A 23,453-nucleotide genomic window follows, 5' to 3' on the forward strand; every position below is an offset into this window, starting at 1 on the left:
TCGGGACCTGCTCCGGAAAGCTGCTGTCCGTTCATGCTTCATCACAGCTCCAGCCAGCGGCACTATCATTTGCCGAAGAAACGTGCTTGAAAGCAATTTATCCGAAACCCTCTTTCACCTCTCAGTAGACAAAACTTACAACAGATGAGGAATGAAGATTAAATTTGAACTACACACCTTAAACCTGTCTTCACTCTGCCTCCAGAATTACCAACATACTTAAGTAAACAACCTTCGCTTCTGTTCGCATTATCGTCAGCCCGGCCCGATCCAGATTCTGAAAGGATGTGATTATGTAGACATAGCCCCTTTTTCTTTCCCGGGAAAAACTCGTCCCCCTTACGGCACAACCCGCACCCGCATTTCGTCGTCTCCTTAGGGGCGATCCATTAATTACGTAAGGGTTTATGGGGAGGAGGGGTTTGAGATTTCTTACGCGCCATACAATTTATTTTTAGTTTTCATACAAAAAATCTTACCATGGGGGAGAGGGGGGGTTGAAAAATCCCGAAAATTGTCTTACGTAATTAATGGACCGCCCCTTACTATGGCGCCAGTTTCGTCCGGGCGGAAAGAATGTACCTAGTAGGTGCATCGCATCGTCTTGAGACGAACAAGCAATGTGACACATCTCGTCTCGTTTGTTCCGGATTTAAAGGATACCTTTCCTGTTTTCTGTGAACCCTCGTAACCTCAGCGATGCTTTCAAACGGTTTTTCCCCGGCTGTTGCAGTGATTCCAGAATGTCTCAACTCGTACTACAAGGTGCGGCACTAGACCGGCTCGAAATAGTACTTTTCAAAGATAGATAAAGTTATACTTAATGCCTCAGTATGTTAAGAAAGTTTTTAACAAGAAAAATACAGGTTTCTACCATGAACTGATGCACTTTTAGCAATGCTCAAAACCACAAATAATACCACAAGTCATACTAATGATTCAACACGTAATCTATTTTTGTCATTGACAAAAAATATTTTTTGTTAATGTAAACCATCATTTCGTTCAAAATAACTTTCATAATAATAATAATAAATTAGTAATACATTTTATTTATAAATAAATTAATAAAAACTAAATAAAAAAATTGCTTACAACCCCACGGATCAGTCTAACGCGCCAACACACTCCCACCCTCTCAGGCGGAAATGAGGGTCTAGGAACATTTTTGTCTGCCGTTGCGCCGCCCACCAGTTCACCCTCATCATCTGTGTTTATCGTGGATGATGCAGACTAACGATGAGAAAGGGTTGGAAGGCGTAGGTACATACTACCTTCGAGGGAGTGGAGATAAAACTCTCGAAAATAAGGTTCATGTCAAGCGAATGTGATGATGTTTTGAAAGCGACAAGCACTGCTTGGCGAAGAAGGTGCCAACAGAGGAAACACACTGCTAAATGGACTTGAAATGCGGAGCAAGGGAATAATCATATCCCGGCAGATGTTATTCATTTGAGTCTTGGATTTGGTGTTTTCTCTATTAGTGACTGTCCTTTTCATGTTTTCATTGAAACTAGTATTCGCAACACGATTTCCTTGGAAGGAAAAAAATGTGAAGCTTGGGTGATATCTAGATTCGTCAGATTATTGGTCTGAAATAATCGATGCCTTTTTAGAGCCTTTATAAGTTCTTTTTGATGATACAGAGAGTAATTTCCAGAATAATTAGAGAAGAAGTGCTCGAAAAAAATACACAGGAGAAAGTCCTTATCAATTTTCAATTATCTGAAAAATTACAGATATAATTAAAGAATTAAAATTTGTTAACGAATTTTTGAACAATCAGCATTCCAGTAGAAATTGTTCGGATAATATCTTGGATACTCAAGACACAATTCAGAAAAATAAAGGAGACATTTTTGGGAGGATTTTCAAAATAGAAAATTGATTTTTGAAGGACAGTATAGAATCATTCAATCCCGAGGAGTTATCAGGTTCTATATCTAAAATAATATCTTGAGAGATTATTGAAGACATCTGAAGAAAAAAAAAACGAACGGATTGTTTAAAAAAAGAAAAAAAAAAAGTGAATTTTTTAAACACACAATATCTAAACCGCAATTATGGGTGTGATATCCGATAAGGTTTGAGAAGGAATGCATGAACAAAATTCCTTAAAATATGGTGAAGAATTCCTGGTGGTAGGATCTGAGATTAATAATTAGACGGATCTTTACAAACTTTCCAGTATGTTCTGAAAACTAAAAGGAATCCCAGACATAATTCCTGGTGAATCCTGGCCCTTATCGAAGAATTCCTGGATTTCATTCCAAGATAACAAACTAGCAATAACCGTCGCATGAGTCTGATTTTAATTAAATTCCTAGAGTAATTAAAAAAGTTTAGGAGATGCAAAACTCAATTACAAACAACTTCTCCAAAGACATCATACGTCCAACATCGACGATAACAGAAAAAATACATTTTCCTGCTAAAATGACGATTCGGACTATTGAGCAATGCGTTTTCAGACTATTTGAGAGTTGTTTCCGCAGTATTTTCATAGCATTTGCACAGTATTTCAAAATATCTCTCACAGGATTCTCACCGTATTGCCACTAAAGCCCAGGATTCTTACAGGAATCGTTCGATTTCACTGCGGAACACGATTTTGTCTCAACCACCAAAATACCGCTGTTTATCTAATTAAGGGTTGCTGAATCCAATGTCATTGATAGAAATATCATATCACGTCTAGTTTTTGAGATATTGACTATTGAAAACGCAAAATTTGACTATTTCAGCCAATTTGCATGCAAGTTTGTCAGCTTGTATGGCAATTTTTTTGCTTAATTTGCCTCAGAACTCAAACTTCATGTGTATAACAATACTTATCAACAAAGTACATAGTACTTCCGATGCTCAAAAGTTATGTTTTGTTGGTTTAGAAAAGTATTGTATATTGTCATATAAGAGAAACGAAGAATATTGTATGGAGACTGCAAGCATGCTGAAAAAATCGATTAAACCTCAATTTGATCGTGCAATTTCAATCAAATTACATCTGAAATGAAAGTTAAAGTTCTATTTTGCATGCTAGATAGATTAGATCGAAATACTTTTTGATAAATCATTGTTTAAATTTTATGTGAACATCAATGAAACCTGTATTTTATACAACTTTAGCGACCTGTAGCTAAAAATTGTGACGTGCTGGAACATTTCTGAGAACGGCATAAGATTTAGCAATCCCAAATTTACTATAGCCACATAATTTGATTCTTGAGACACGCGAAAATGTCATTTTTGTAAGGCTGTGTTTCCTTTCAACTATTCCTACTTGAATGCCACAATCCTCACTCAGCATCCACACTGAAATACCAGAATCCTAACTGAAATTTCAGGATTCGTATTGTAATACCTAAATCCACAATGGGAATTGAAGATCCACACTAGAAACTCAAAATCCCCACTGATATCTCAATAGAAACCCTGAAATCCTAGGATCCATACCGGAAATTCTAGAATCCACACTAAAATCGCAAGATCACATTTTAACTCCAAGATCTTCAGTGAAATCATAAGATCCACACTGGAATTCTACAACCCACGTTATAATCCCAGAATCCAAACTGGAATACCAGAATTCACACTGGAATCCCAATATCCACACTGGAATTTCTCTTGTGGGCCTTCCTTAGCCGAGTGGTTAGAGTCCGCGGCTACAAAGCAAAGCTATGCTGAAGGTGTCTGGGTTCGATTCCCGGTCGGTCCAGGATCTTTTCGTAATGGAAATTTCCTTGACTTCCCTGGGCATAGAGTATCATCGTACCTGCCACACGATATACGAATGCGAAAATGGCAACTTAGGCAAAGAAAGCTCTCAGTTGATAACTGTGGAAGTGCTCATAAGAACATTAAGCTGAGAAGCCGGCTCTGTCACAGTAGGGACGTTAATCCAAAAAAAAAAAAAAAGAGATGAATTTCTCAGACGCTTACACTGCCGCTCTACGAACCGCACAACAGTCCCTGGATTCAAACTGAAATATTGTGTATTTCCTTCACTACTGGACTGCGAAGTGCGGCTTCATAAGTGCGAAAATGCGAATAAAAGTGCGAGATTGCATCGAATCATGTTAGTGTCTTCAGAGCACTTATTCTTTGGACTGCGATGAATAACCCCGCTGAAGACACCGATTTGATGCACTCGCGCACTTTTTTTAGCGTTCCCGCACTTGTAAAAACTTCTGCGATAGTCCGGAAATACAACAAACAACACTAGAATTCAAATATTCACTTTAGAAGGCTAGGATCCACACAAGTAACACAATCTACACTAGAATCCCAGAATCCACACTGAAATCCGAGTGTCCAGAGTGAAACACCAGGACTTACATTGTAATCCCAGGATCCACATTGGAATACCGGGATGCATACTGGATTCCCAGAATCAATACCGGATTCCAAGGATCCACACTGGAATACCAGGATCTACTCTGGGATCACAGTACTACACTAAATCGCAGGATCCGCAATGAAATATCAGAATTCACACTGGAAACCCAGGATCCACACTGGAATCCCAGGAATAATAGTGGAATCCCAGGATTCACAGTGGAAACCCAATGTCTACACTGTAAACTCAGGATCTACACCAAAATACCAAAATCCACACTAGAATCCCAGGATTCACTCTGAAATCAAATAGTCCACATGACACCCAGTATCCACACTGGAATCCCAGGATCCATACTAGAGTGTCAGGACCCACAATAAATCCCTGGATCTGCACTGTAGTTCCAAGATCTACAATGGATTTCCAGGATTCACACTGGAATCCCAGTATCCACACTGCACTCCTAGTACCCACACTAAAAATCCAAGGATCTACACTGAAAACTCAAAATCCCTACTGGTATCCCAATATCTACACTGAAATCCTAGAATCCTTGAGGGGATTCTGTGATCCACACTGGAATTCCAAAACCCCCAAACAGGAATTCCAAAATCCACACAGGAATGAATCTTGAAAACCAAGGACCCATGTTCCACTCCCAGGATCCCTTACTGGAGTCTCAGGATCCACACTGGAATTATAGAATACAAACTGGAGTTCCAAGATCCATACTGGAGTCCCATGGTCCACACTGGATTTCCAGGATCCCCACTGGAATCCTGGTATCCACACTAGAAAGCCAGGATCCATACTGGAATTGTAGGATCCACGATGAAATCCCAGGATTTACACAACAATTCAATGATCTACGATACAATCTTAAAATTCACACTGGAATACCATGACAACAGACCCAGAAATCACAATGGCTTCCTAGGATCTATATTGAAATTCTAGGATCCACACTTAAATACCAAAATCCACATATGACTTCCAGGCTCCGCACTGGAATCTCATGATTCATACTGAAACACGAGGATCCGCACTGGAATCCAAGAACCCACACTGGATTTTCAGGATCTACACTCTTAAAAACAATGAAAATCACTCCGGACGTAATTCACATTATGACTGAATGACACATGATGTAAGTGATGAAATGACGTAAAAATGGGTTCTGAAAGATGTATTGGAAGAAAAATGTAATTTTACATGATAAAGGGCATGAAAACGATGCCGCAGTGATTGACATTTCCCGAATCAGACACCATTGTATTTAAAATGTGACACAAATTCACGTCACTTGTCTCGCTTCTTTAATGTGCATCCAAAAGACGTAAAATCACATGATTTTTTCGGAGTGTGTACATTGGAAACTCAGCACTCATACTGCAATCCCAGGGTTCATATTGAAATCCTAGAATCCGCAATGGAATACCTGGTTTTACACTGGTTAACTCGAGTGTACATATTGAAATCCATTAATCCTCACTGGAATACCAGGATCCACACAGGAATATAAGGATTCACACTGAAAATCTACGATTCACATTATAATCCCTGGATTGAAATCCGACGATCCACGCTACATTCCCTGGATCTATACAGAAATCCCAGAATCCACACTGAAATCCCAAGATCCATACTGTAATCCCAAGTTCTACTCTGTTATCATCTGAGGATTCACACTGAAATCCCGTAATCCAAAGGCTGGAATCTCAGGATCCAAATTTAATCCGTTAATCCACACTAGCAATCCAGGATCTACAGGTTATCCCAAGATTTATGCTAAAATACAAGGATCCACACGTGAACCTCAATATTCGTACTGGAACCCAAGGATCCACACTGGACTGCCAGGGTCCACACTGACACCTTACGATCCACATATTAGTCCTTGGATCCACTCTCAAATCTATGATTTGGAACCACGCTTATTATACAATAAGACGAGCTTGGTGATGCCGACAAGAGTTGCTGACAAAACAGCTTAAAAAATTGACATCTTTTGCAGTTACAGCGCAATCTAGTGGAAGTAATCTGAATTTGAAAAAACAGTCATTACATACCCTTCTAGCAGATCATATCAATATTATTTGACAAATATATCATACTGAGTTATAAATATCTCCCGTTGATTTAATTTAGATATGATGTAATATTTTTCCAATGTTTCATAACAAGATTATATCAGAAGGTGTTACAATTCATTTTATAACACATCACGTTACAAAAAGTTATAACGGAGCTTATAACAATCTTGTTATAACTGGAATAGAGTTTAAGCTACATTCATCATTATAACAAAATTATACCATAGGTTGTTATGATAACAGAACATGATATAATTGTGTTTTATTGTATGAAGAACATTCACCAAGAACGAGTAAGTTTGTCGTTTTTATACGTCATTAACTGTGATGTCATGTCTTTCAGCTCAGACGCAGGAGAAATTTGAAAAACACCAAGTCTATTCATATGAGCTGAGAAGACGTAGAACAAGTTGAGCTTCCATCACCCTGTCCTTCAAGTGTACTAATAGCCTCAACGGTAGGGGCGTCAGGTCCATTCCGGTGATTTCGTACATGTCTTGGATCGATTCCCGTTCTTAACTTGGTTTTTAAAAACCACTAAAACATTTTAAATCCATTTATTTCATATTCTAAAAATGGACTTGCACACTTAACAATATTTACCTAAACAATGGAAACAAATTGTATAGTTTCTATTCTAAATAATTTTTACCCAAAGCGGTATTTATAACAAAATATGTTACAATTTTGATATGCTGTAGTGCAAAATTTTAGTTATTTTAACAACTCCTGCATCTAATTTCTAACAACTGGTGTTACAAAAAAGATCGTAACTAAATAACTTATCAAGTTATAATTTTGATAGCTTCAGCTAGTCGGGTAGCCTCTGAGCTCCTTCACATCTTTGTCAAAGATTTCGATCTTCCATGTTGTCTCAAAAATTAACTGTATTTATAAAATTAACTGACCTCATAGATTACTGGCCATTAATGGGTTAAACACATTAAAATTGAGCTGTAATTGACTACTATTTCCTGGAAATTCGATGGTACATTTCAAGCAACTTGCCATACAAAATTTGAGTGTTCAGAACTAGCGTTGGGCAAATTTGTCCAGAACATCGATGTTACTGAATCGATTCTCATTTGAACTGTCGAATCGATTCACCGATTTAATCGAATCCTTTGCATCGATGTTTTTGAATCGATTCGAATCGGATGAAAATTGAAATTTTTGAAGTTTGAAATGGGACCAAATGCATTTGTATTCGATTTCAACATCTTTCAATCAAATCAGTTTTGAAAATCAATCGAAGCGATTAACTATTTCAAGACTAGTTCAACATATGGTTTCTTCTCCACAAACTTTTTAAAAAAATATTTAACGATTTCAACAAAATGAATCGAATCAAAAAATCGAATGAAGAGAATCGATTCACCCGATTTTAGGTGCTCCAACCATCGATTCAAAATATCGATTAATCGGAATGCAAACATCGATTTTCGGAACATCGATTCAAAATCGCCCAACGCTATTCAGAACATGAGACAGAACGGTATGCCTGAAAACTACAAAATCATTTGTTAAATAAATGAAATGCCAAAGCCAACAAGCATTTCAAAATAATTCCTTTTTAAATTAACCTAATAAGTCTCCAGTCGCGATTTTAACGCACCGTTTGCCCAACATCACAACCATACAAAATATGCAAAAGTTTTCCACTCGCTGTTGCTAGAATGACAACTCAGTGCCGTCGACGGGTGAATGTTTTATCGTTCAAATTCCTTACCTAGTATCATCGTCATCCCTGTTCTCACACGTGTCAGTATCACTCACGGCCGCTTCAGTCACTTCGACATGCGACTTCTCGTCGGCAGCGAATTTATAAAAAATATTAAATTGAAAACTTTTCCGAACTCGTACACTTATGAATGTGACTTCGAACGAGCATATTTCCTCCCGGGTGGAGGCGGAGGTGGTTGAAGACAGGAAGGTCGTTTAACTTAGCGTAAAATTCCCCACTTTGCATTAAACATAAGAAGCGTGATTTTGAAAAGATCCTTCCCGCCCCCTCCCGTTTCCATCAACTTTCTGTCGGGACGGAGGCAGGCAGGTGCTTTCCATCGAGCTGCCGGTGAATTTCTCTAGAGAGCATATCCTCGTGATAGGACGATATGTGGTGACTGCAGATGAAAAATGTATGAAATGAGTGCATGTTTCTCACATTCACACTTTGTACAGTGAAAAGCTGCCGACAGAGTATAGGCAGTATGGGTTTATGTATCGTAGGTATACTTCTTGGTGCTTTCAATATTCTTATAAAGTAGAGTCTACGGTAGGTATGAGCCTATCAACTATCGAACTGAGGCTTCCTCAACCCAGTTTATTTTCCCCTCTTATAATAAAAACGATGTACCCGTACATGTTGAATGTCGAATAAATTATGATACGTACGCTCTTCTTATGTCACTTTTAGTCGATCATGTTACAAGTCAGTTTGCACAAAAGCATGAACAAAGCTTTAATGTACAAATATGATCATAATTTGAGAAACAAGCATATTTCATGGTACAAGATTTTGAGCACTGTTAGGTTTAAAAAAACTTTTACTATTCTTTGGCTTAATAACTTTTAATATTGTTATTCTAGATTTGCACTTGAAAATAGAATGTACTTGAAGATGGGACCACCCGCCGTCATAGCCAATTTGACGAAAGCTTTATATTTTGACGATTTTGATAACATTCTAGAAATTATATCTTCGATGCTATTTGATTTAGAGAAAAATGCCCTTCGACACTTTTGAATAAAATCGTTAGAGAATTCAAGAAACACATATATTTGTTGAATACGGTTTTACCTAATATACAAATTTCCAATTTTAAAACGTTAAATCGATTTTTGTAGATTGAATATTTTTTGACTTGACAAATTTTGATTCCGTCGTATTTATTAGACATTTTACAGTCGAAAACACTTAACACACTGAGATGTTTTGAAAATTCGTGATTATTGATCAACACATTTTGATTTGACGAATATATGTGGTAAAAACATGGTTTTGCAGCATTTGTGATTAAAAAATGAAGGTGGCAAAAGAAGATTTTAAGGTTTGTTCCGGCCTAATTTCCTTAGAATTTTGCACCAAAGAATGTAAGCTGAGATAGGGCAAGTGTACCATTAGTGGTGCACCTAAGGGAAAACTGCTAAAACATGGTGTTAAAATCATAAAATATATAATTTTAACAAATCATTCGATAGATCTTAGATCCTTTTATCATTCAAATGTATAAAAATCACGATTAATTTGAAATTTCCCTGCAAAAAGCCTTGTACCAATAATAGGACCACTGTTCCTTTAGTAGAGGTACACTACCCACCATAAGTATGGAATCGCGTATTGCAACACTCATACTGTATATTGCAGCATCTTGAAAAGTTTAGCATCACCTAAAATGAATACTATCTCGTAATTCTGAAGTGCTAGATCGATGTATTTTTGGGGTCATCTTAAAAAATACGTCTTTGAGCCCCCACCATTTTTAATTTTTGTTGAAAAAACTTTCATCACTGGATATTGGGTGATGCTAGCGCAATCCATTGATTTCTTATGCGACCCTCAACTATGGGTACTGATGCACCACTATAGGTGCAGAAGAGCAAAAAAATTAAGCAAAATAATTGTTTTAAATGGTTTTGCGGTTCAATTTCATGAATATTTTTCGATTACTTGTATCATTTTTGCATCGTACACAATAGAAAAATATTACATAATCATTTATTAGCGCGAAACATGCTAAATCACACTACCTCCGCTATTGGAGCTACCTCCACTAAGGGAGCGTTTGCCCTATAATGACTTTGCAAAAAAATTCGGCCCTCCCAATGTAAAACACAAACAAAGGGCCCATTCAAAAATTTCATAACGCTGAAGGGGGTGGGTGGGTGTCTTGAAGATGTTACGGCTCATACGAAATTCCAAAAATATTCATGCAAAATGTGTTATGAGGGGGGGTGTGTGGGTATCAAAAATGCCCATTTTTAGCGTTATGAAATTTGTGAATAAACCCAAAAATAAGATTGCTGCATATTTTATTAAAAATATAAAGGTATCTAAAGCTACAAACAGATGAAGGCTCGCGGAACATTACTAAAGGACCTATGTACAAATGAGAGATTCTCTCCTCTCTCGTTCTCTTTCGATTATAACAGTGGAATACTAATAATTTTGGGAAGTTTTTCACTATAGATCGAAACTCAATTCCCTTGACTAGCGTTTCATACAAAAAACGCAACAGAAGAGGTTAATGTGACTCAGTTATTAATGAAAGAGAAAGTAAACAAAGAGAGCCTCTCAATGTTAGATAGGTCCTTTAGTAATGTTCCGCGAGAAGGGATCTATTTTAATATTTTTCAATGTGTTTCTAAAGCTCATATGCACTTGCATGCAAGTTTTTTTGTATCAACTAAGTTGCACTCTAAACAATTTCCACTCAAAGTCTGGATGGATTTAATGAAAAATTGATATAGTTTTATTTTATCGTCATATTTTTTTAATGGAATTACTCATTTGCCATAAGTTGTCCTGAGTTGTATCATTTTTCTAAGGAAAATAACAAAAGCCTCATCGTTATGAATTTTTACTAATGTAGGGTTACCTCATACGTCCTGATCTAGCAGGACATGTCCTGATTTTCAGCTGTTTCAGGCTAAATTTTTTTAACAAATCCGGTGCGTTTTGCAGATTTTTCCACAAATACATGAAATGTCCTGATTTCTTTAATTGATCAGATGGTATCCCTATAGGGAATTAAACTAATGATGTCTATCTCAGACTCTGAGTGGAAACCTTTTAAGCGAAAATGGAATGCATGCTGAGGTTGAAAGTTGTGTACAAGAACTCGAGATACACTATAATTAACTTTTACTCGGATCATGGGATAATTTTGCAGTTGGATAGGAATAGGGGAGAATGGGACTTGATCTCAGAATCTCATCGTTATTTTTCCAATATCAGAATCCATACAAAATACAAAAGATAGAACCCATACGTCTTCTTCTTCTTCTTTCTGGCATTACTTCCCCACTGAGACAGAGCCTGCTTCGCAGCTTAGTGTTCTTATGAGCACTTCCACAGTTATTAACTGAGAACTTACTGTGACAATGACCATTTTTGCATGCGTATATTGTGTGTTAGGTATTGCGGGGAAATTTAAAAATTTGGATCCTTTCGCGGAAATAACGCGCATTGAGCAATCCCCGCATAGAACAAATGAACCACAGTAAGCATTGCATTGAAATTGCAGACCGTTTCTAAACAAGTAAACATTGCAGGCTGAAGTGCCATCTCGTGAACTGATAAATGCAAATTCAACTCTATATTCTGGTATCGAGCTTTGTTTCATTTGCAATAATTGAATTTGGCAATGGTGGTTAGTTGGGCAAGCTTTATGAATTCAGAATATCAAAATCCATTGAAAATTGATCACAAGTATTTCTTCAGTTATGCGGAAATTTGAATGTTATCAAATGTGTGAGAGCGTTGAGTAATTGCTCGGAATTGTTTCTGGGGAAGGATTGGGAAGAGTGTATGACTTAGTCCTACTTAGTCAGTTTGTTCGTTGAGTAATTTGTAACATAGATATTGTCGAGGCATTTAATACAGTTGACAGGAACCGCTCAGAGACCAAACGTAAATTCAAATAGCACAAGGTCAGAGGTGACTACGATGATTTTGATGGGAAATTTTCTGATAAATCGACCTGGATTTTCCAGGAATCAAAATTTTTCTTGCAACGCGTAATACGAAGATACTCTATGCCCTGGGGAGTCGAGAAAATTTCCAACCCGAAAAAATCCTCGAACGGTGGGATTCGAACCCACGACCCTCAGCTTGGTCTTGCTGAAAAGCTGCGCGTTTACCGCTACGACTATCTGGGCTCCAGATTGATCTCGAAAATGAACCCATTCGTGTTCGAGGTCAATTACAACAATTTCATGTACATAGTTTCAGCTTAAGCAGTTGTCCCTTAATTTTTAGAAATACTCACGGAAAGCAGCATATTTTCAAAAACACATATAAGGGACTGAGTTGCGATTCGCGGCAGTTAGGACCGTATTAGGATTGTAGGAGAGCAGTGTAGGAATAATGAGTTAATAATATTTACAAATATTAAACTCATTATTCCTACAAGCAGGATTATGTGCTCAAAGTTTCAGGTTTTACTAATACCTGAAATACCTTCAAGGATTTCTTCAATAATTAATTTATTCATTTATTAACGGGCTTCACGAATTTTGTTCAAGTTTTGGATTTTGTTTAAGTTTAAATGCAGAAATTACTTCGAATTAGGAAGAGTCAATGAAGTGGTTTTTCTATAAATTTCGTCAGTATTTGGCCCAAGATTTCCGTTCAGGACATCTTTATAAATTCAACTAGTAATTTCTACAGTAATTAGACTGATTTCTTTTATTCAGCATTGTTTTAATTTCAACAAGATATTTTTCTAAGAAAAAGAAAGAGTTAGGGTACAGCAAAACAGATGCAGACATGCTATCACTAAAAGAGAAAACAGCACTTATCGAACATTGTATTGACCACGACCACCGTTTCGATATGGATCGCGTTACAGTATTAGACAGTAGCAACCACATAAATACACTCACCTTTTTGGAAATGTGTCATATCACTAATACATCACATACAGTAAACCATCTCACAGATATTAGTGGCTTAAATTCAACATACGCACCCGGATAAAAACGTATCATTCAGTGAATGGAATAAACCATTAATGTACAATTTAACGTATTAGATACAATACAGTGTATTGTAATTGAATGTCGAAGCAATATTATTCATGTTTGGATATACAATTGAAAAACAATATAATATATTGTAACAGAACATTGTGTTGTTTTTAATTGGTTTTATACCTTACGATTTTGGTCAAATTCCTATTTTAGCGTTAAACAACTGTTGCTTTTTTCTATGTAGCTTTGCTGAAAGAAATAAACAAAACAAGTTCAAAAAGCAAGAAATGTTGGGTGGAAAATATTCAAAAAGTAAAAATAAGTAGTTTTTAGAAGTCACTTGACATTAGCTATAACGACGAATGCAACCATGATACAGTTTGTTGAATTGTTTTTGTATTGTACAACAATACACGAATTGCTTATCAAGACAATACATGAACAATATATCGTATTGTATTTTCAAAATGTTTGTATGAGAAAATATCTATATTTGTATTGTTACGATACTTAACCACCCATACATTATATTGCAAAAATCTCATATACCATACAGTGAACTGTTCAAAACAATATATTGTACTGTAATTGTATTGTCATTTTACAATATACTGTATTGTATTTCCAATATATTGAATGGTACTGTTTCAATACGTTATATTGTTTTTGTATTGTATTTTTTATCCGGGCAGCCATCCTACAAACCATATATGAAACATTTCAAGATCGTCAAATTTCAAATCAACTACCATCTTTGAACCAACCGTTACCGCCTTCAGATGTGTAGTGCATTTAAAGAGGCTATATTAAGTAAAATTCAAAGAAAAGTTGCTACGTTTCACTTAATACTATATGTAGGTTCTATCGCAGTAACATGCTTAATTATAAAGCTTAAATTTACGTCTGTTCACAGCCCATGTACAAATTCCAAAACCTTGACACCAACAGTTATATGTTAACATACACGAAGAACGATTAAGTAGAATGTAAGTGAACGAACATAACATGTAACAAAACAAATAACATTCCCCTAATTACAGTATCCCCAGAAGAAGACTCGATTCTGAGTCGAAACGTCGGTAAAAATCTAAAAACATCGTTTTGATTCCTCCCAAGACTGCAGTGCCGAATCCAGTAGCTATATTTTTCTAAGGATACCTAAAAAAATCGCTCTAAATACTACTCACAAGAATCCTTCAGAAAGTCTTCCAGAAAATCAATGGGAAAGGAAATATCTTCTTCTTCTTCCTGGCATTACGTCCCACTGAGACAGAGCCTGCTTCTCAGCTTAGTATTCTTATGAGCACTTCCACAGTTATTAACTGAGAGCTTACTGTGCTAATGACCATTTTTGCATGCGTATATCGGTGTGGCAGGTACGAAGATACTCAATGCCCTGGGAAGTCGAGAAAATTTCCAACCCGAAAAGATCCTCGACCGGTGTGATTCGAACCCACGACCCTCAGCTTGATCTTGCTGAATAGCTGCGCGTTTATCGCTACGGCTATTTGGGAAAGGAAATATACAAAGAACTTATAGAGCAATGTTTCCATGGAATTTTCAAGGACTGTTTTGAGAAATTGTTGAATTCCTTAAAAAAGGGAGACATTTATAAAACAAATCCAATAGCATTCTATAGTAATGTCTAACAAATCTTCTGTAGAATTTCCTGATTTCCTGAACTCTTGGAAGGATCTCCGAAAAACTCCCTAATTACTGAGGATGCCATAATAGATTTTCTTGATACATTGCTATTTAGTGAAAAAAAAATCGATTGAATCCCTTAACAACATTTTGTAGGGCTTTCTGATTAGGCTGACCATAAGCCAAAATGATAAAAACGGGACAAATGAACAACAAAAACGGGACAATTTTAAAAGACATTGATTATGCGATTGTGCTACTTTCCCCCGTTTCTCCGAAGCCATTTCCCCAAATGACCCGTTCCCTCGAAAAGTGATGCAGTTCAAAAAAGTGCAAGAATAGTCTATAGTGCGATGGTGCTAAATTAAAAAGATCGATAAGCAACCAAAGAAAAAGATATTTGATCATTCTCGACTAAATACATATTGTTCACCACCTTGAAATGCAAAAGATTTTGTGGTATACCCGTGTCCTTTGTTTAGTGCATGTCGGTCTACTCCATTACTATTGAGAAATAATGAAGTAGTCGTTTTTTATACAAATATCATTCTTTACCATTTTGCATAGAGTCTCTTTAGAAAAAGATACCGCTATTTATACCTTTTGGAGAAAACAGTTTGTCACCACTAAACTCTCAAAAGCGCGCCCCTTAATCAGGTTCGGCCACTAAGCTGGTTGAATGATACTGATTTTGACCATGCATCGGTACTATAGCGTATCAAATTATTGCTTCTACTTATAAGGTCAAAGTCGTTTTTTGAAACTGTGACCAGGTTTCATCGCATGAGACATTTAGATTCCTTGAAACAAAAAGCTTATTTAAGAAGTTAAGAGGTCTGCTAGTCCACTGATTCGGAATCGTTTCCCTCCTAGATATCGAAAGATAAACTCTTAAACTTGGAAAGAAATTATCTCATGCGTTGAAACTAACCTCAGTTGCTGATTGAGCCATTTTTCCACTTCGACCTCCTCATCATCTAGGACAAATAGGTGGGTCTTAGTGGCTCGTTACTCTCATACTCTTCCGACCGTAACTTATAAGTATTCACAAGAACAGATACAGCAAGAGTACAATCTGGTAGATCTTACGCACCTCGAAAAGGTGATCTACCCGCGTTACGGGTAAAATAGTGACTTTGGTGACCATTCTCTAAAAAAGTGACTTTAGTGACTTTTCGTTGTAAATAGTGGCTTTTTAAGGACCAGGTCAAAAAAGTGACCAAGTCACTTACAAGTGACTGGCTACCAGCTCTGCATGTGAAATTGACTGAAAAAAATGTTTTAGGAATTCCTTGAGGAATTCTTGTAGGGTTTCCTGGAAAAATCTCTTTACACATTTCTTCACAAACTCTAGGATGAACCTTTGAGAAATCGGGGAAAATCTCTGGAGGAAATCCTGCAACAGTATCTGTAAAAATTTCCAGAATAAATTCAGTGGATTCTACTGGAGGTAGTTGCTTTAGATGTCCTGGAGCAAATTCCTTCAATTATTTCTTTTAAAAAAATCAAATTTCTAGCAGTTTGTAGGAAATCTCTAAAAGAATTTCTGGAGGGATGTCTGTAGAAGCTCCTGAAAGTATTTCTATAAGAAAACTCTGAAGAAATCACAAACAGAACTCTTAAGGCTTTGCCACGAGGGATCAGCAACTAAATTTCTGGAGAATAATTGATAAGAGTCTCTAAATGTTTCTCTGAAGCTTCTTGAATTGTGCACCACTCCCCTCCTTTCTGGCGTTACGTCCCAACTGGGACAAAGCCTGCTTCTCAGCTTAGTGTTCTTATGAGCACTTCCACAGTTATTAACTGAGAGCTTTCTATGCCAATTGACCATTTTTGCATGTGTATATCGTGTGGCAGGTACGATGATACTTTATGCCCTGGGAAGTCGAGAAAATTTCCAACCCGAAAAGATCCTCGACCGGTGGGATTCGAACCCACGACCCTCACAGCTTGGTCTTGCTAAATAGCTGCGCGTTTACCGCTACGGCTATCTGGGCCCCATTTACCAGGATTTACTTTAAGGATAAATAGGACAATAGTGACTTTAGCGACCATTTTGGTTAAAAAGAGACCTACCATTTGTAACAGATTTTTAGAGGCTAGTATTAAAATAAAGACCAAGTCTCTAAAAAAACAGACCTTCTACCAGCCCTGCAACCGAGGCACGATTTTGTGGAAAACGTCTCTATTTTGGTAAAATACAGCTGCTCTTGATATTACTGAGAATTAAAATAGCCTTACAATCAAGAGATATATTTTTTTGTCAATCGAAGTCATGTAACAAAGATCAGTTGGCACAGAACTCATTTTTTACCATTGTAAATCTGCAAACAGACCCTCAGAGAGTGTGAGGATGCAGCACCAACAACGACCCAATAAAGCCAACCCACAGACAACCAGACGTCACACTCTCATTATTGGTCGTCGATGGACCTTTTTAACGGTCGATTCGAAAATATGGTAGGTGGCCAATCCGCCACCCGAAGCGCTCGCATCGTTTTTGTTCGTGTTTGAAGTTTACACACTATCGCCATCTGTTGGCCTGTCGGCCAAACACATTGATTTTAGCATAAGCCATTTTACGAGACGTTCAAATGACGTTTTCTGGCGGGCCGCTCATTGTTGTTGTTCAAAAAACTAGCATGATATCTGAATGGCGCTGATCACATTTTTGTTGGCGATGACGTCTCGTCTCTTTCAGCGCAAATTACTTCCCGGTTTACATGTATTATGTTACCATTAGATGAAAAATATCTTCCCTGCCTGCTGATTTCAATTTTACAGGCAAAAATTAAAAACTTTGTTGCATTGCCACCAGCGCCATTATTGAATAAGCTCCTTCCAAATGTAGCGCTAGAAGAAACGTAAATAAATCGGCCCGCCAGAAACTTTCAAAGCTGGTAAACAAACGGAAACCATATGATTCGAAACGTCTCATAAAATGGCTTATTGGGCGTACATGTTCTTGTGACTTGAACACTAATCTGTAGAGAAGACAGTCTCTGAGACCCAATTGAGTCAGTTGAGACGCAATGCCAGAAAGAAGAACATAAACTTTTCATTTTGGTGAACATCAAAAGCAAACATCTAACTAAAGTAACGTTGCACTAACATTTTTAATCACGCAAAATATAAGCGCTTTCTAAGTAATTTTTGGCAACAGAATGCATAATGCCAGGAACAAATTGAATTTACTTGACCAAATTTTCCATTTAATTTATTTATTTACAATATAAACGGCTCCACTTAGTTGGCTGGTAGGTATTTCGAACCCACATCCAGATTCGCCAGCTTCAAAATTCGCGGCTAAAACAAGAAGTTTCCTAAGCAAAATCGTGCGTCAACAACCTATTCATTGTCGGATGGAATGCCCAACTCTGCATTGGTCCACTGGGAAGGGTCTGGATAGTCGAATTCACCCTAAAATATTGGACTTGTTATTTTAGTTTAATAAAAATAAGAATTTCTACATACCGTAATGTGCTCGTATTCATGGAACAGATGCCACAGAACCCACCACCACATCAGTCCACCGGCAACTTGAGCGCCGACACGGGCCAGCATCTCCGGTTTTGGTCCATTCATACGGTACGAAACGCTGGAAACAGTAATGGAATTAGTTGTTCTGTTCCCGAGAGTTTACCCAGGCAGGGTCTCAAACAGCATCAGCAAATTACATAAGCATTGCCTACAGTAGGTCTGGAACATCACCCCAAAATCCATACTTACTCATGCCCATGGCGGACGAGCTGGTTGCGGATAGCCGCTGTGGTTGCCGGGGAACTGGCCGCACGCTGCAGCAATCGCCCCAACAGGAGAGCACGGGAGGAAATCATTTTATTTCCGACGAGTAGATCGCAGCCCGAGACGAAATTTATCGACGACACCGCACTTTTTTACTTTTTTCGCAAAGTGGCTGACAGATTGCCGTTTTGTTTTGTTTCGTTCTTCTTCGGTACTGACGTTTCTGATGACAGCGATGCGTACGCTCCGTCGGCGGTGGATGAGGCAACTGAGCCTAAAAAGGTTTGTGTCTAGGCTGAAGCACGATAAATTGCAAATAGCAAAGAAAAAGTATTTTTTAATGTATAGATGAAAATACTTGGTCTAAATTTATATGGTCTTATCCACTGGTATACTAAACTGACTCGGTCGAAGAATTTTGACACTAGTGTTGGAGTATGCAATGATTGTGCCTCGTATGCAAAGCGGCAGCACTGGACATGTAGCTGTATGAGTGAGGCTGCGACGCATGCGCCAGTAGGGCAGGCGGCGAGCGCGCCAAATAGCAAGGAAGAAAGGGAGAATGGAAAGTTTGCCATTCATCCGTAATGTGATGTTCAATCCGTACAGACGTGTTTATATTAAAGTTCTCTTGCGTACAGTAGTTGAGTTATTAGTTGTGTTTCTTTCCTACCGAAATCCTGGTTCCGCGTTCCGCTTCGGTGACCCTGTTCTGCGTTGTGGTGTGTCCACCTCTGCCCAACAGGTTATGGGCCCAGCAGTGCCGAAGGGAAGGTTCCGGTTTGCGTAGGGAAAAGGTTGCGCGAGAGTGAAAGTGATCACGCCGTGTGTGAGTGTGTGTGCGTTGTTTTCTCCGCGGTGGTGATTTTGCGTGGACAAAATGGCGGATGTGAACAAGTTTGCGTTTGCTAGACTGAACAATCAGAACTGGCAAATATGGAAGTTCCGGATGGAGATGCTCCTGACCAGGGAGGAGCTGTGGTATGTGGTCGGTGATGCGAGGCCGGCTGTAGTGACCGATAAGTGGACGAAGGACGACCGGAAAGCTCGTGCCACTATCGGATTGTGTATTGATGATAACCAGTTTGCACTGGTGAAGGAAGCAAACAGTGCAAAAGCGTTTTGGGATCAGTTGCGTGGTTATCACGAGAAGAACACGGTAACGTCGCGTGTGTCTATGTTGAAGAGATTGTGTTCGTTAAATCTCGCGGAGGGAAGTGATCTTGAGAGTCATCTGGTTGTGCTTGACGATTTGTTCGATCGTTTGACGAATGCAGGCCAACAGCTGGAAGAGTCGCTGCGGATTGCGATGATCCTGCGTAGCTTGCCTGATTCGTACGGTGGTTTGGTCACGGCGTTGGAGAGTCGTGCCGATGCGGACATCACGATGCAGCTTGTGAAATCGAAGCTGATCGATGAGTTTGAATGTCGGAGAGAGCGTTCCGGCGAAACATGTGAATCGAAAGCGATGAAAAGTGTGATAATGCGAAACGAAGTGCAAAGCGTGGGTGGACTCGGCAATAGAGCGCCAGTAAGGAGATGCTTCTTTTGCGACAAGCTCGGTCATTTGCGTCGCAACTGTCGTTCGTACTTGCTAGCGAGGCAGGAGCTAGAACGAGAGTGCGAAGATAAGAAGAAGCCGGACAACAGAGTGCGTGTGCGGCAAAACGCGAGACAAGTAAATGACGAAAATTGTGGTGCCAGTGTGTGTTTTATGGCTGGAATGGATCAGGAAAAGTGCTGGTACATTGACAGTGGAGCAAGTCGGCACATGACGAGCGATAGAAACTTTTTCAAATCGCTGAAAGAAAGAAAAGGCCCGAGTGTAGTGTTAGCGAACGGTAAAGTGGTTACCGCCGCTGGTTGTGGCGAAGGTGTTGTGTACGGTTTGGACGGAAATGGAAACAGAGTTGAGGTGAAGCTTACCAACGTCTTGTATGTTCCGTCGTTAAAGAGTGGACTTGTGTCAGTGGACAGACTGACGGCAAAATATTTTTCGGTTAAATTAAAGAAGGATGGTTGCGATATTTGTGATGCATCCGGGAAGAAAGTTGTGATTGGTGAAAAGTCAGGGTCGTTGTATCGGCTGAAGTTGGCGAAAGTTGAGAAGAAAGTGGAGGGCCAGCGGCCGATAATTGGCGAGAAGAAGACAACGAAGGGAAGAAGTTCACCAGTCAGTGTGGTAAGTTGGTATTCGGAGATGAAGCCGAATAGAGCCGTCGATGATGAAGAAGAATACTTCGATGCGGACACTTCAAGCGAAGAAGTGGAGCCGCTGCAAGTGGCGGAGTCCAACAGTGGAAGCCCAGATTCGGATGTTGATAACTGGAGGGAAGTTCGGCGATCCAGGAGGAGCAATCGAGTAGTCCGACCCAGCCGGTTGGTAGATTACGTTGTCGATGCTTGAAGCAGGAGGAGTTTTACCCAGCAAGAAAGGCTGAGAGGATGCGGATGAGTACGAGGACAACATTGAGGAGGAGTGTTGGAGTATGCAATGATTGTGCCTCGTATGCAAAGCGGCAGCACTGGACATGTAGCTGTATGAGTGAGGCTGCGACGCATGCGCCAGTAGGGCAGGCGGCGAGCGCGCCAAATAGCAAGGAAGAAAGGGAGAATGGAAAGTTTGCCATTCATCCGTAATGTGATGTTCAATCCGTACAGACGTGTTTATATTAAAGTTCTCTTGCGTACAGTAGTTGAGTTATTAGTTGTGTTTCTTTCCTACCGAAATCCTGGTTCCGCGTTCCGCTTCGGTGACCCTGTTCTGCGTTGTGGTGTGTCCACCTCTGCCCAACAACTAGAGCGGGTCCAGATCACGTGGGGATCATACGGGAGCGTGCCCCGCTCAAGTGTCACAATTCTCAGACCGAGTGAATTTAGTACACCGGTGGATTAGACCATTATCGCAAACAGGCGTTTTAGTACCAGTAAACAGACATGTCTTTCATCTTTGTCAACGAGAATTTGAACCTTGGTACACGCAAACAAATTTTGTTGTATAATCTACCGAATCCATGGTAGAATTAAGAACTGCACCAACGATTTTCAACCGACTACATTAATCTGTTAACTCTACCAAAACATAGTCAACATCACTACACAAGAAAATTTATTCTGTTGATTTAACAAGAGTTGTAGTATTTTTGACTTAAAACATTCTAGATTTGAGAAGTGTAGCATCATACTTTTGACCACACTGTGTTGTTCGGCGGGTGTCACGGATTGAAATACAAAGCTTTGTAGTGGATGCTACTATGGACATTGTCAAATTTACTGCACTGCTCAGTGATTTTCACCAGATTATAGTAAACTTAACAGATTTTTGTAGTCGGTTGAAAATCGTTGGTGCAGTTCTTAATTCTACCACACTGAAATGAATTTTATTGTTGAAACTACTGAATCCATGGTAAAATTGAGAACTACACCAACAATTTTCAACCGATTCCATTATTCTTTTAATTCTACCAAAACACAGTCAAGATCACTACACAAGAAAATTTATTCTGTTAATTTAACCAGAGTTGTAGTATTTATGACTAGAAACATTCTAGATTTGACAAGTTTAGTATTATACTTTTAACCACACTGTGTTGTTCGGTGGGTGTCACGGATTGAAATACAATGCTTTGTAGTCGAGGCTACTATGGACATAGTCACATTTATTGCGCTGCTCAGTGATTTTTACTAGATTATAGTATATTTAATAGATTTTTGTAGTCGGTTGAAAATCGTTGGTGCAGTTCTTAATTCTACCATGGATTCGGTAGATTATACAACAAAATTTGTTTGCATGTAAGTTCATCTCGAGACTAACGGCTTGGTCACAGACAAACATACGTCACAATCACGTCGCTGTCAAATTATGTCACGCTAAATTTCAACTTTTTTTACATGTTTCTATACTAAAGCCATAACTTCTTCTATATACATTTTTTCCGGGACTTCACCGAATCGATAAGCTCAGTTTTGTTAATATGAGTGATCTCTCCAAGAACAAGGTCGAATTCAAATCGGTTAAATGAGTAATCAAACACCGAATTATGCTGATAACATAAATATAAAAGCAACCAACTGCCAAAGGATCACATTCATTTATTTAGCGATTGTCTCTTTGAAAACACATGCATATTTAACTTCATAATCGTAAGTCGTTTTTTGAATTAGTGTTAGAAACTATAATTATTTCTATAATTATTTAATGTCCTGTCTCGTCAGCTTCAAGATGAAATTCCTGTGGCTGCTAACGTTCCTTCTGGCCATCCTGGGCACCGCTCTGGCCCATACCCCAGCCTGCCCGAAAGGATTCTCCCGTCAGGCCAACCAGTGCGTCTCGAAGCGCCCTGTTCACGGTGAATGCCCCAAGGGATCCAAGTATAATGTGGGATCGAATCTGTGCGTTCACAACTGAGGCTCTGACAGGTGAAAACTTTGTGAAAATGAGGTAAATTTTAGTGAAAGGTTACCGAAATTTGAAAATATATTAGTTGTATATTGAATAAAGATGTTTATAATCCGAATAATATATTATCTGTATTTTGAGAAAATGTCTGCGAATCTACTTTCTGAAACGTCTTTAAGCATAGTGTCTACCGATAAAACATCAAAAATACTTCTCCTCAAACTGTTTCCACCTTTTAGCGCAAATGCATATGTCATCAACGTTTTACCATAAAAATAAGTCTCCAGTGATAATTAGTGTCGGTGTACTTACCAATAGCCGATCAGTTAAAAAAATATATTAGTATATAAAATCCAATAATGAAGTCAGTGGTAGTAATCTAAAAGCTTTTTATTGTAATATTGTATGGTCCCCGGGACGCCTTAAATTTACTACAAAGTGGACAATTTCTAGCTTAGCATCTGTGTCAAGCTTATGGGAACGCATCTTAGTGAAATCTTATTTTCGATCATATACTTTTCGATACTTTTACCACGGAGAAAAC

General features: G+C 38.6%; 2 protein-coding genes and 1 long non-coding RNA gene across 3 annotated transcripts; 2 read left to right on the forward strand and 1 right to left on the reverse strand.

The window, feature by feature from the left end:
* Positions 1 to 13,925: 13,925 nt before the first annotated feature.
* Positions 13,926 to 14,202, forward strand: LOC110677795. Its single transcript, XR_002501204.1, has 2 exons — positions 13,926 to 13,976; positions 14,036 to 14,202. It is a non-coding gene; the product is annotated as an uncharacterized LOC110677795 (long non-coding RNA).
* A 3,733-nt stretch (positions 14,203 to 17,935) lies between these two features.
* Positions 17,936 to 18,713, reverse strand: LOC5579021 (NADH dehydrogenase [ubiquinone] 1 beta subcomplex subunit 2, mitochondrial). Its single transcript, XM_001664151.2, has 3 exons — positions 18,496 to 18,713; positions 18,241 to 18,364; positions 17,936 to 18,186 (listed from the first exon to the last, which is right to left on the reverse strand). Exons 1-3 carry the CDS (start codon positions 18,600 to 18,602, stop codon positions 18,115 to 18,117), a joined length of 303 nt encoding a protein of 100 aa, XP_001664201.1. The 5' UTR covers positions 18,603 to 18,713; the 3' UTR covers positions 17,936 to 18,114.
* A 3,790-nt stretch (positions 18,714 to 22,503) lies between these two features.
* LOC5579022 lies at positions 22,504 to 23,027 on the forward strand. Its single transcript, XM_001664152.2, has 2 exons — positions 22,504 to 22,653; positions 22,726 to 23,027. The coding sequence occupies exon 2, from the start codon at positions 22,733 to 22,735 to the stop codon at positions 22,916 to 22,918; it is 186 nt and encodes a 61-aa protein (XP_001664202.1). The 5' UTR covers positions 22,504 to 22,653; positions 22,726 to 22,732; the 3' UTR covers positions 22,919 to 23,027.
* The last annotated feature ends 426 nt before the right edge of the window (positions 23,028 to 23,453 follow it).

This window comes from Aedes aegypti, chromosome 3 (genome assembly GCF_002204515.2).
Source record: "Aedes aegypti strain LVP_AGWG chromosome 3, AaegL5.0 Primary Assembly, whole genome shotgun sequence".
In the NCBI taxonomy this organism is placed as follows: Eukaryota; Metazoa; Arthropoda; class Insecta; order Diptera; family Culicidae; genus Aedes; species Aedes aegypti.

Bases quoted from the DNA above. Each gene is read 5' to 3' on its own strand.
- LOC5579021 (XM_001664151.2), bottom strand. From the start codon at position 18,602: ATGATTTCCTCCCGTGCTCTCCTGTTGGGGCGATTGCTGCAGCGTGCG. The intron at 18,365-18,495 runs GTAAGTATGGAT...TACTGTTTCCAG, and splicing joins CTCGTCCGCCATGGGCATGA to CGTTTCGTACCGTATGAATG. The intron at 18,187-18,240 runs GTATGTAGAAAT...CCAATATTTTAG, and splicing joins ATGAATACGAGCACATTACG to GGTGAATTCGACTATCCAGA.
- LOC5579022 (XM_001664152.2), top strand. From the start codon at position 22,733: ATGAAATTCCTGTGGCTGCTAACGTTCCTTCTGGCCATCCTGGGCACC.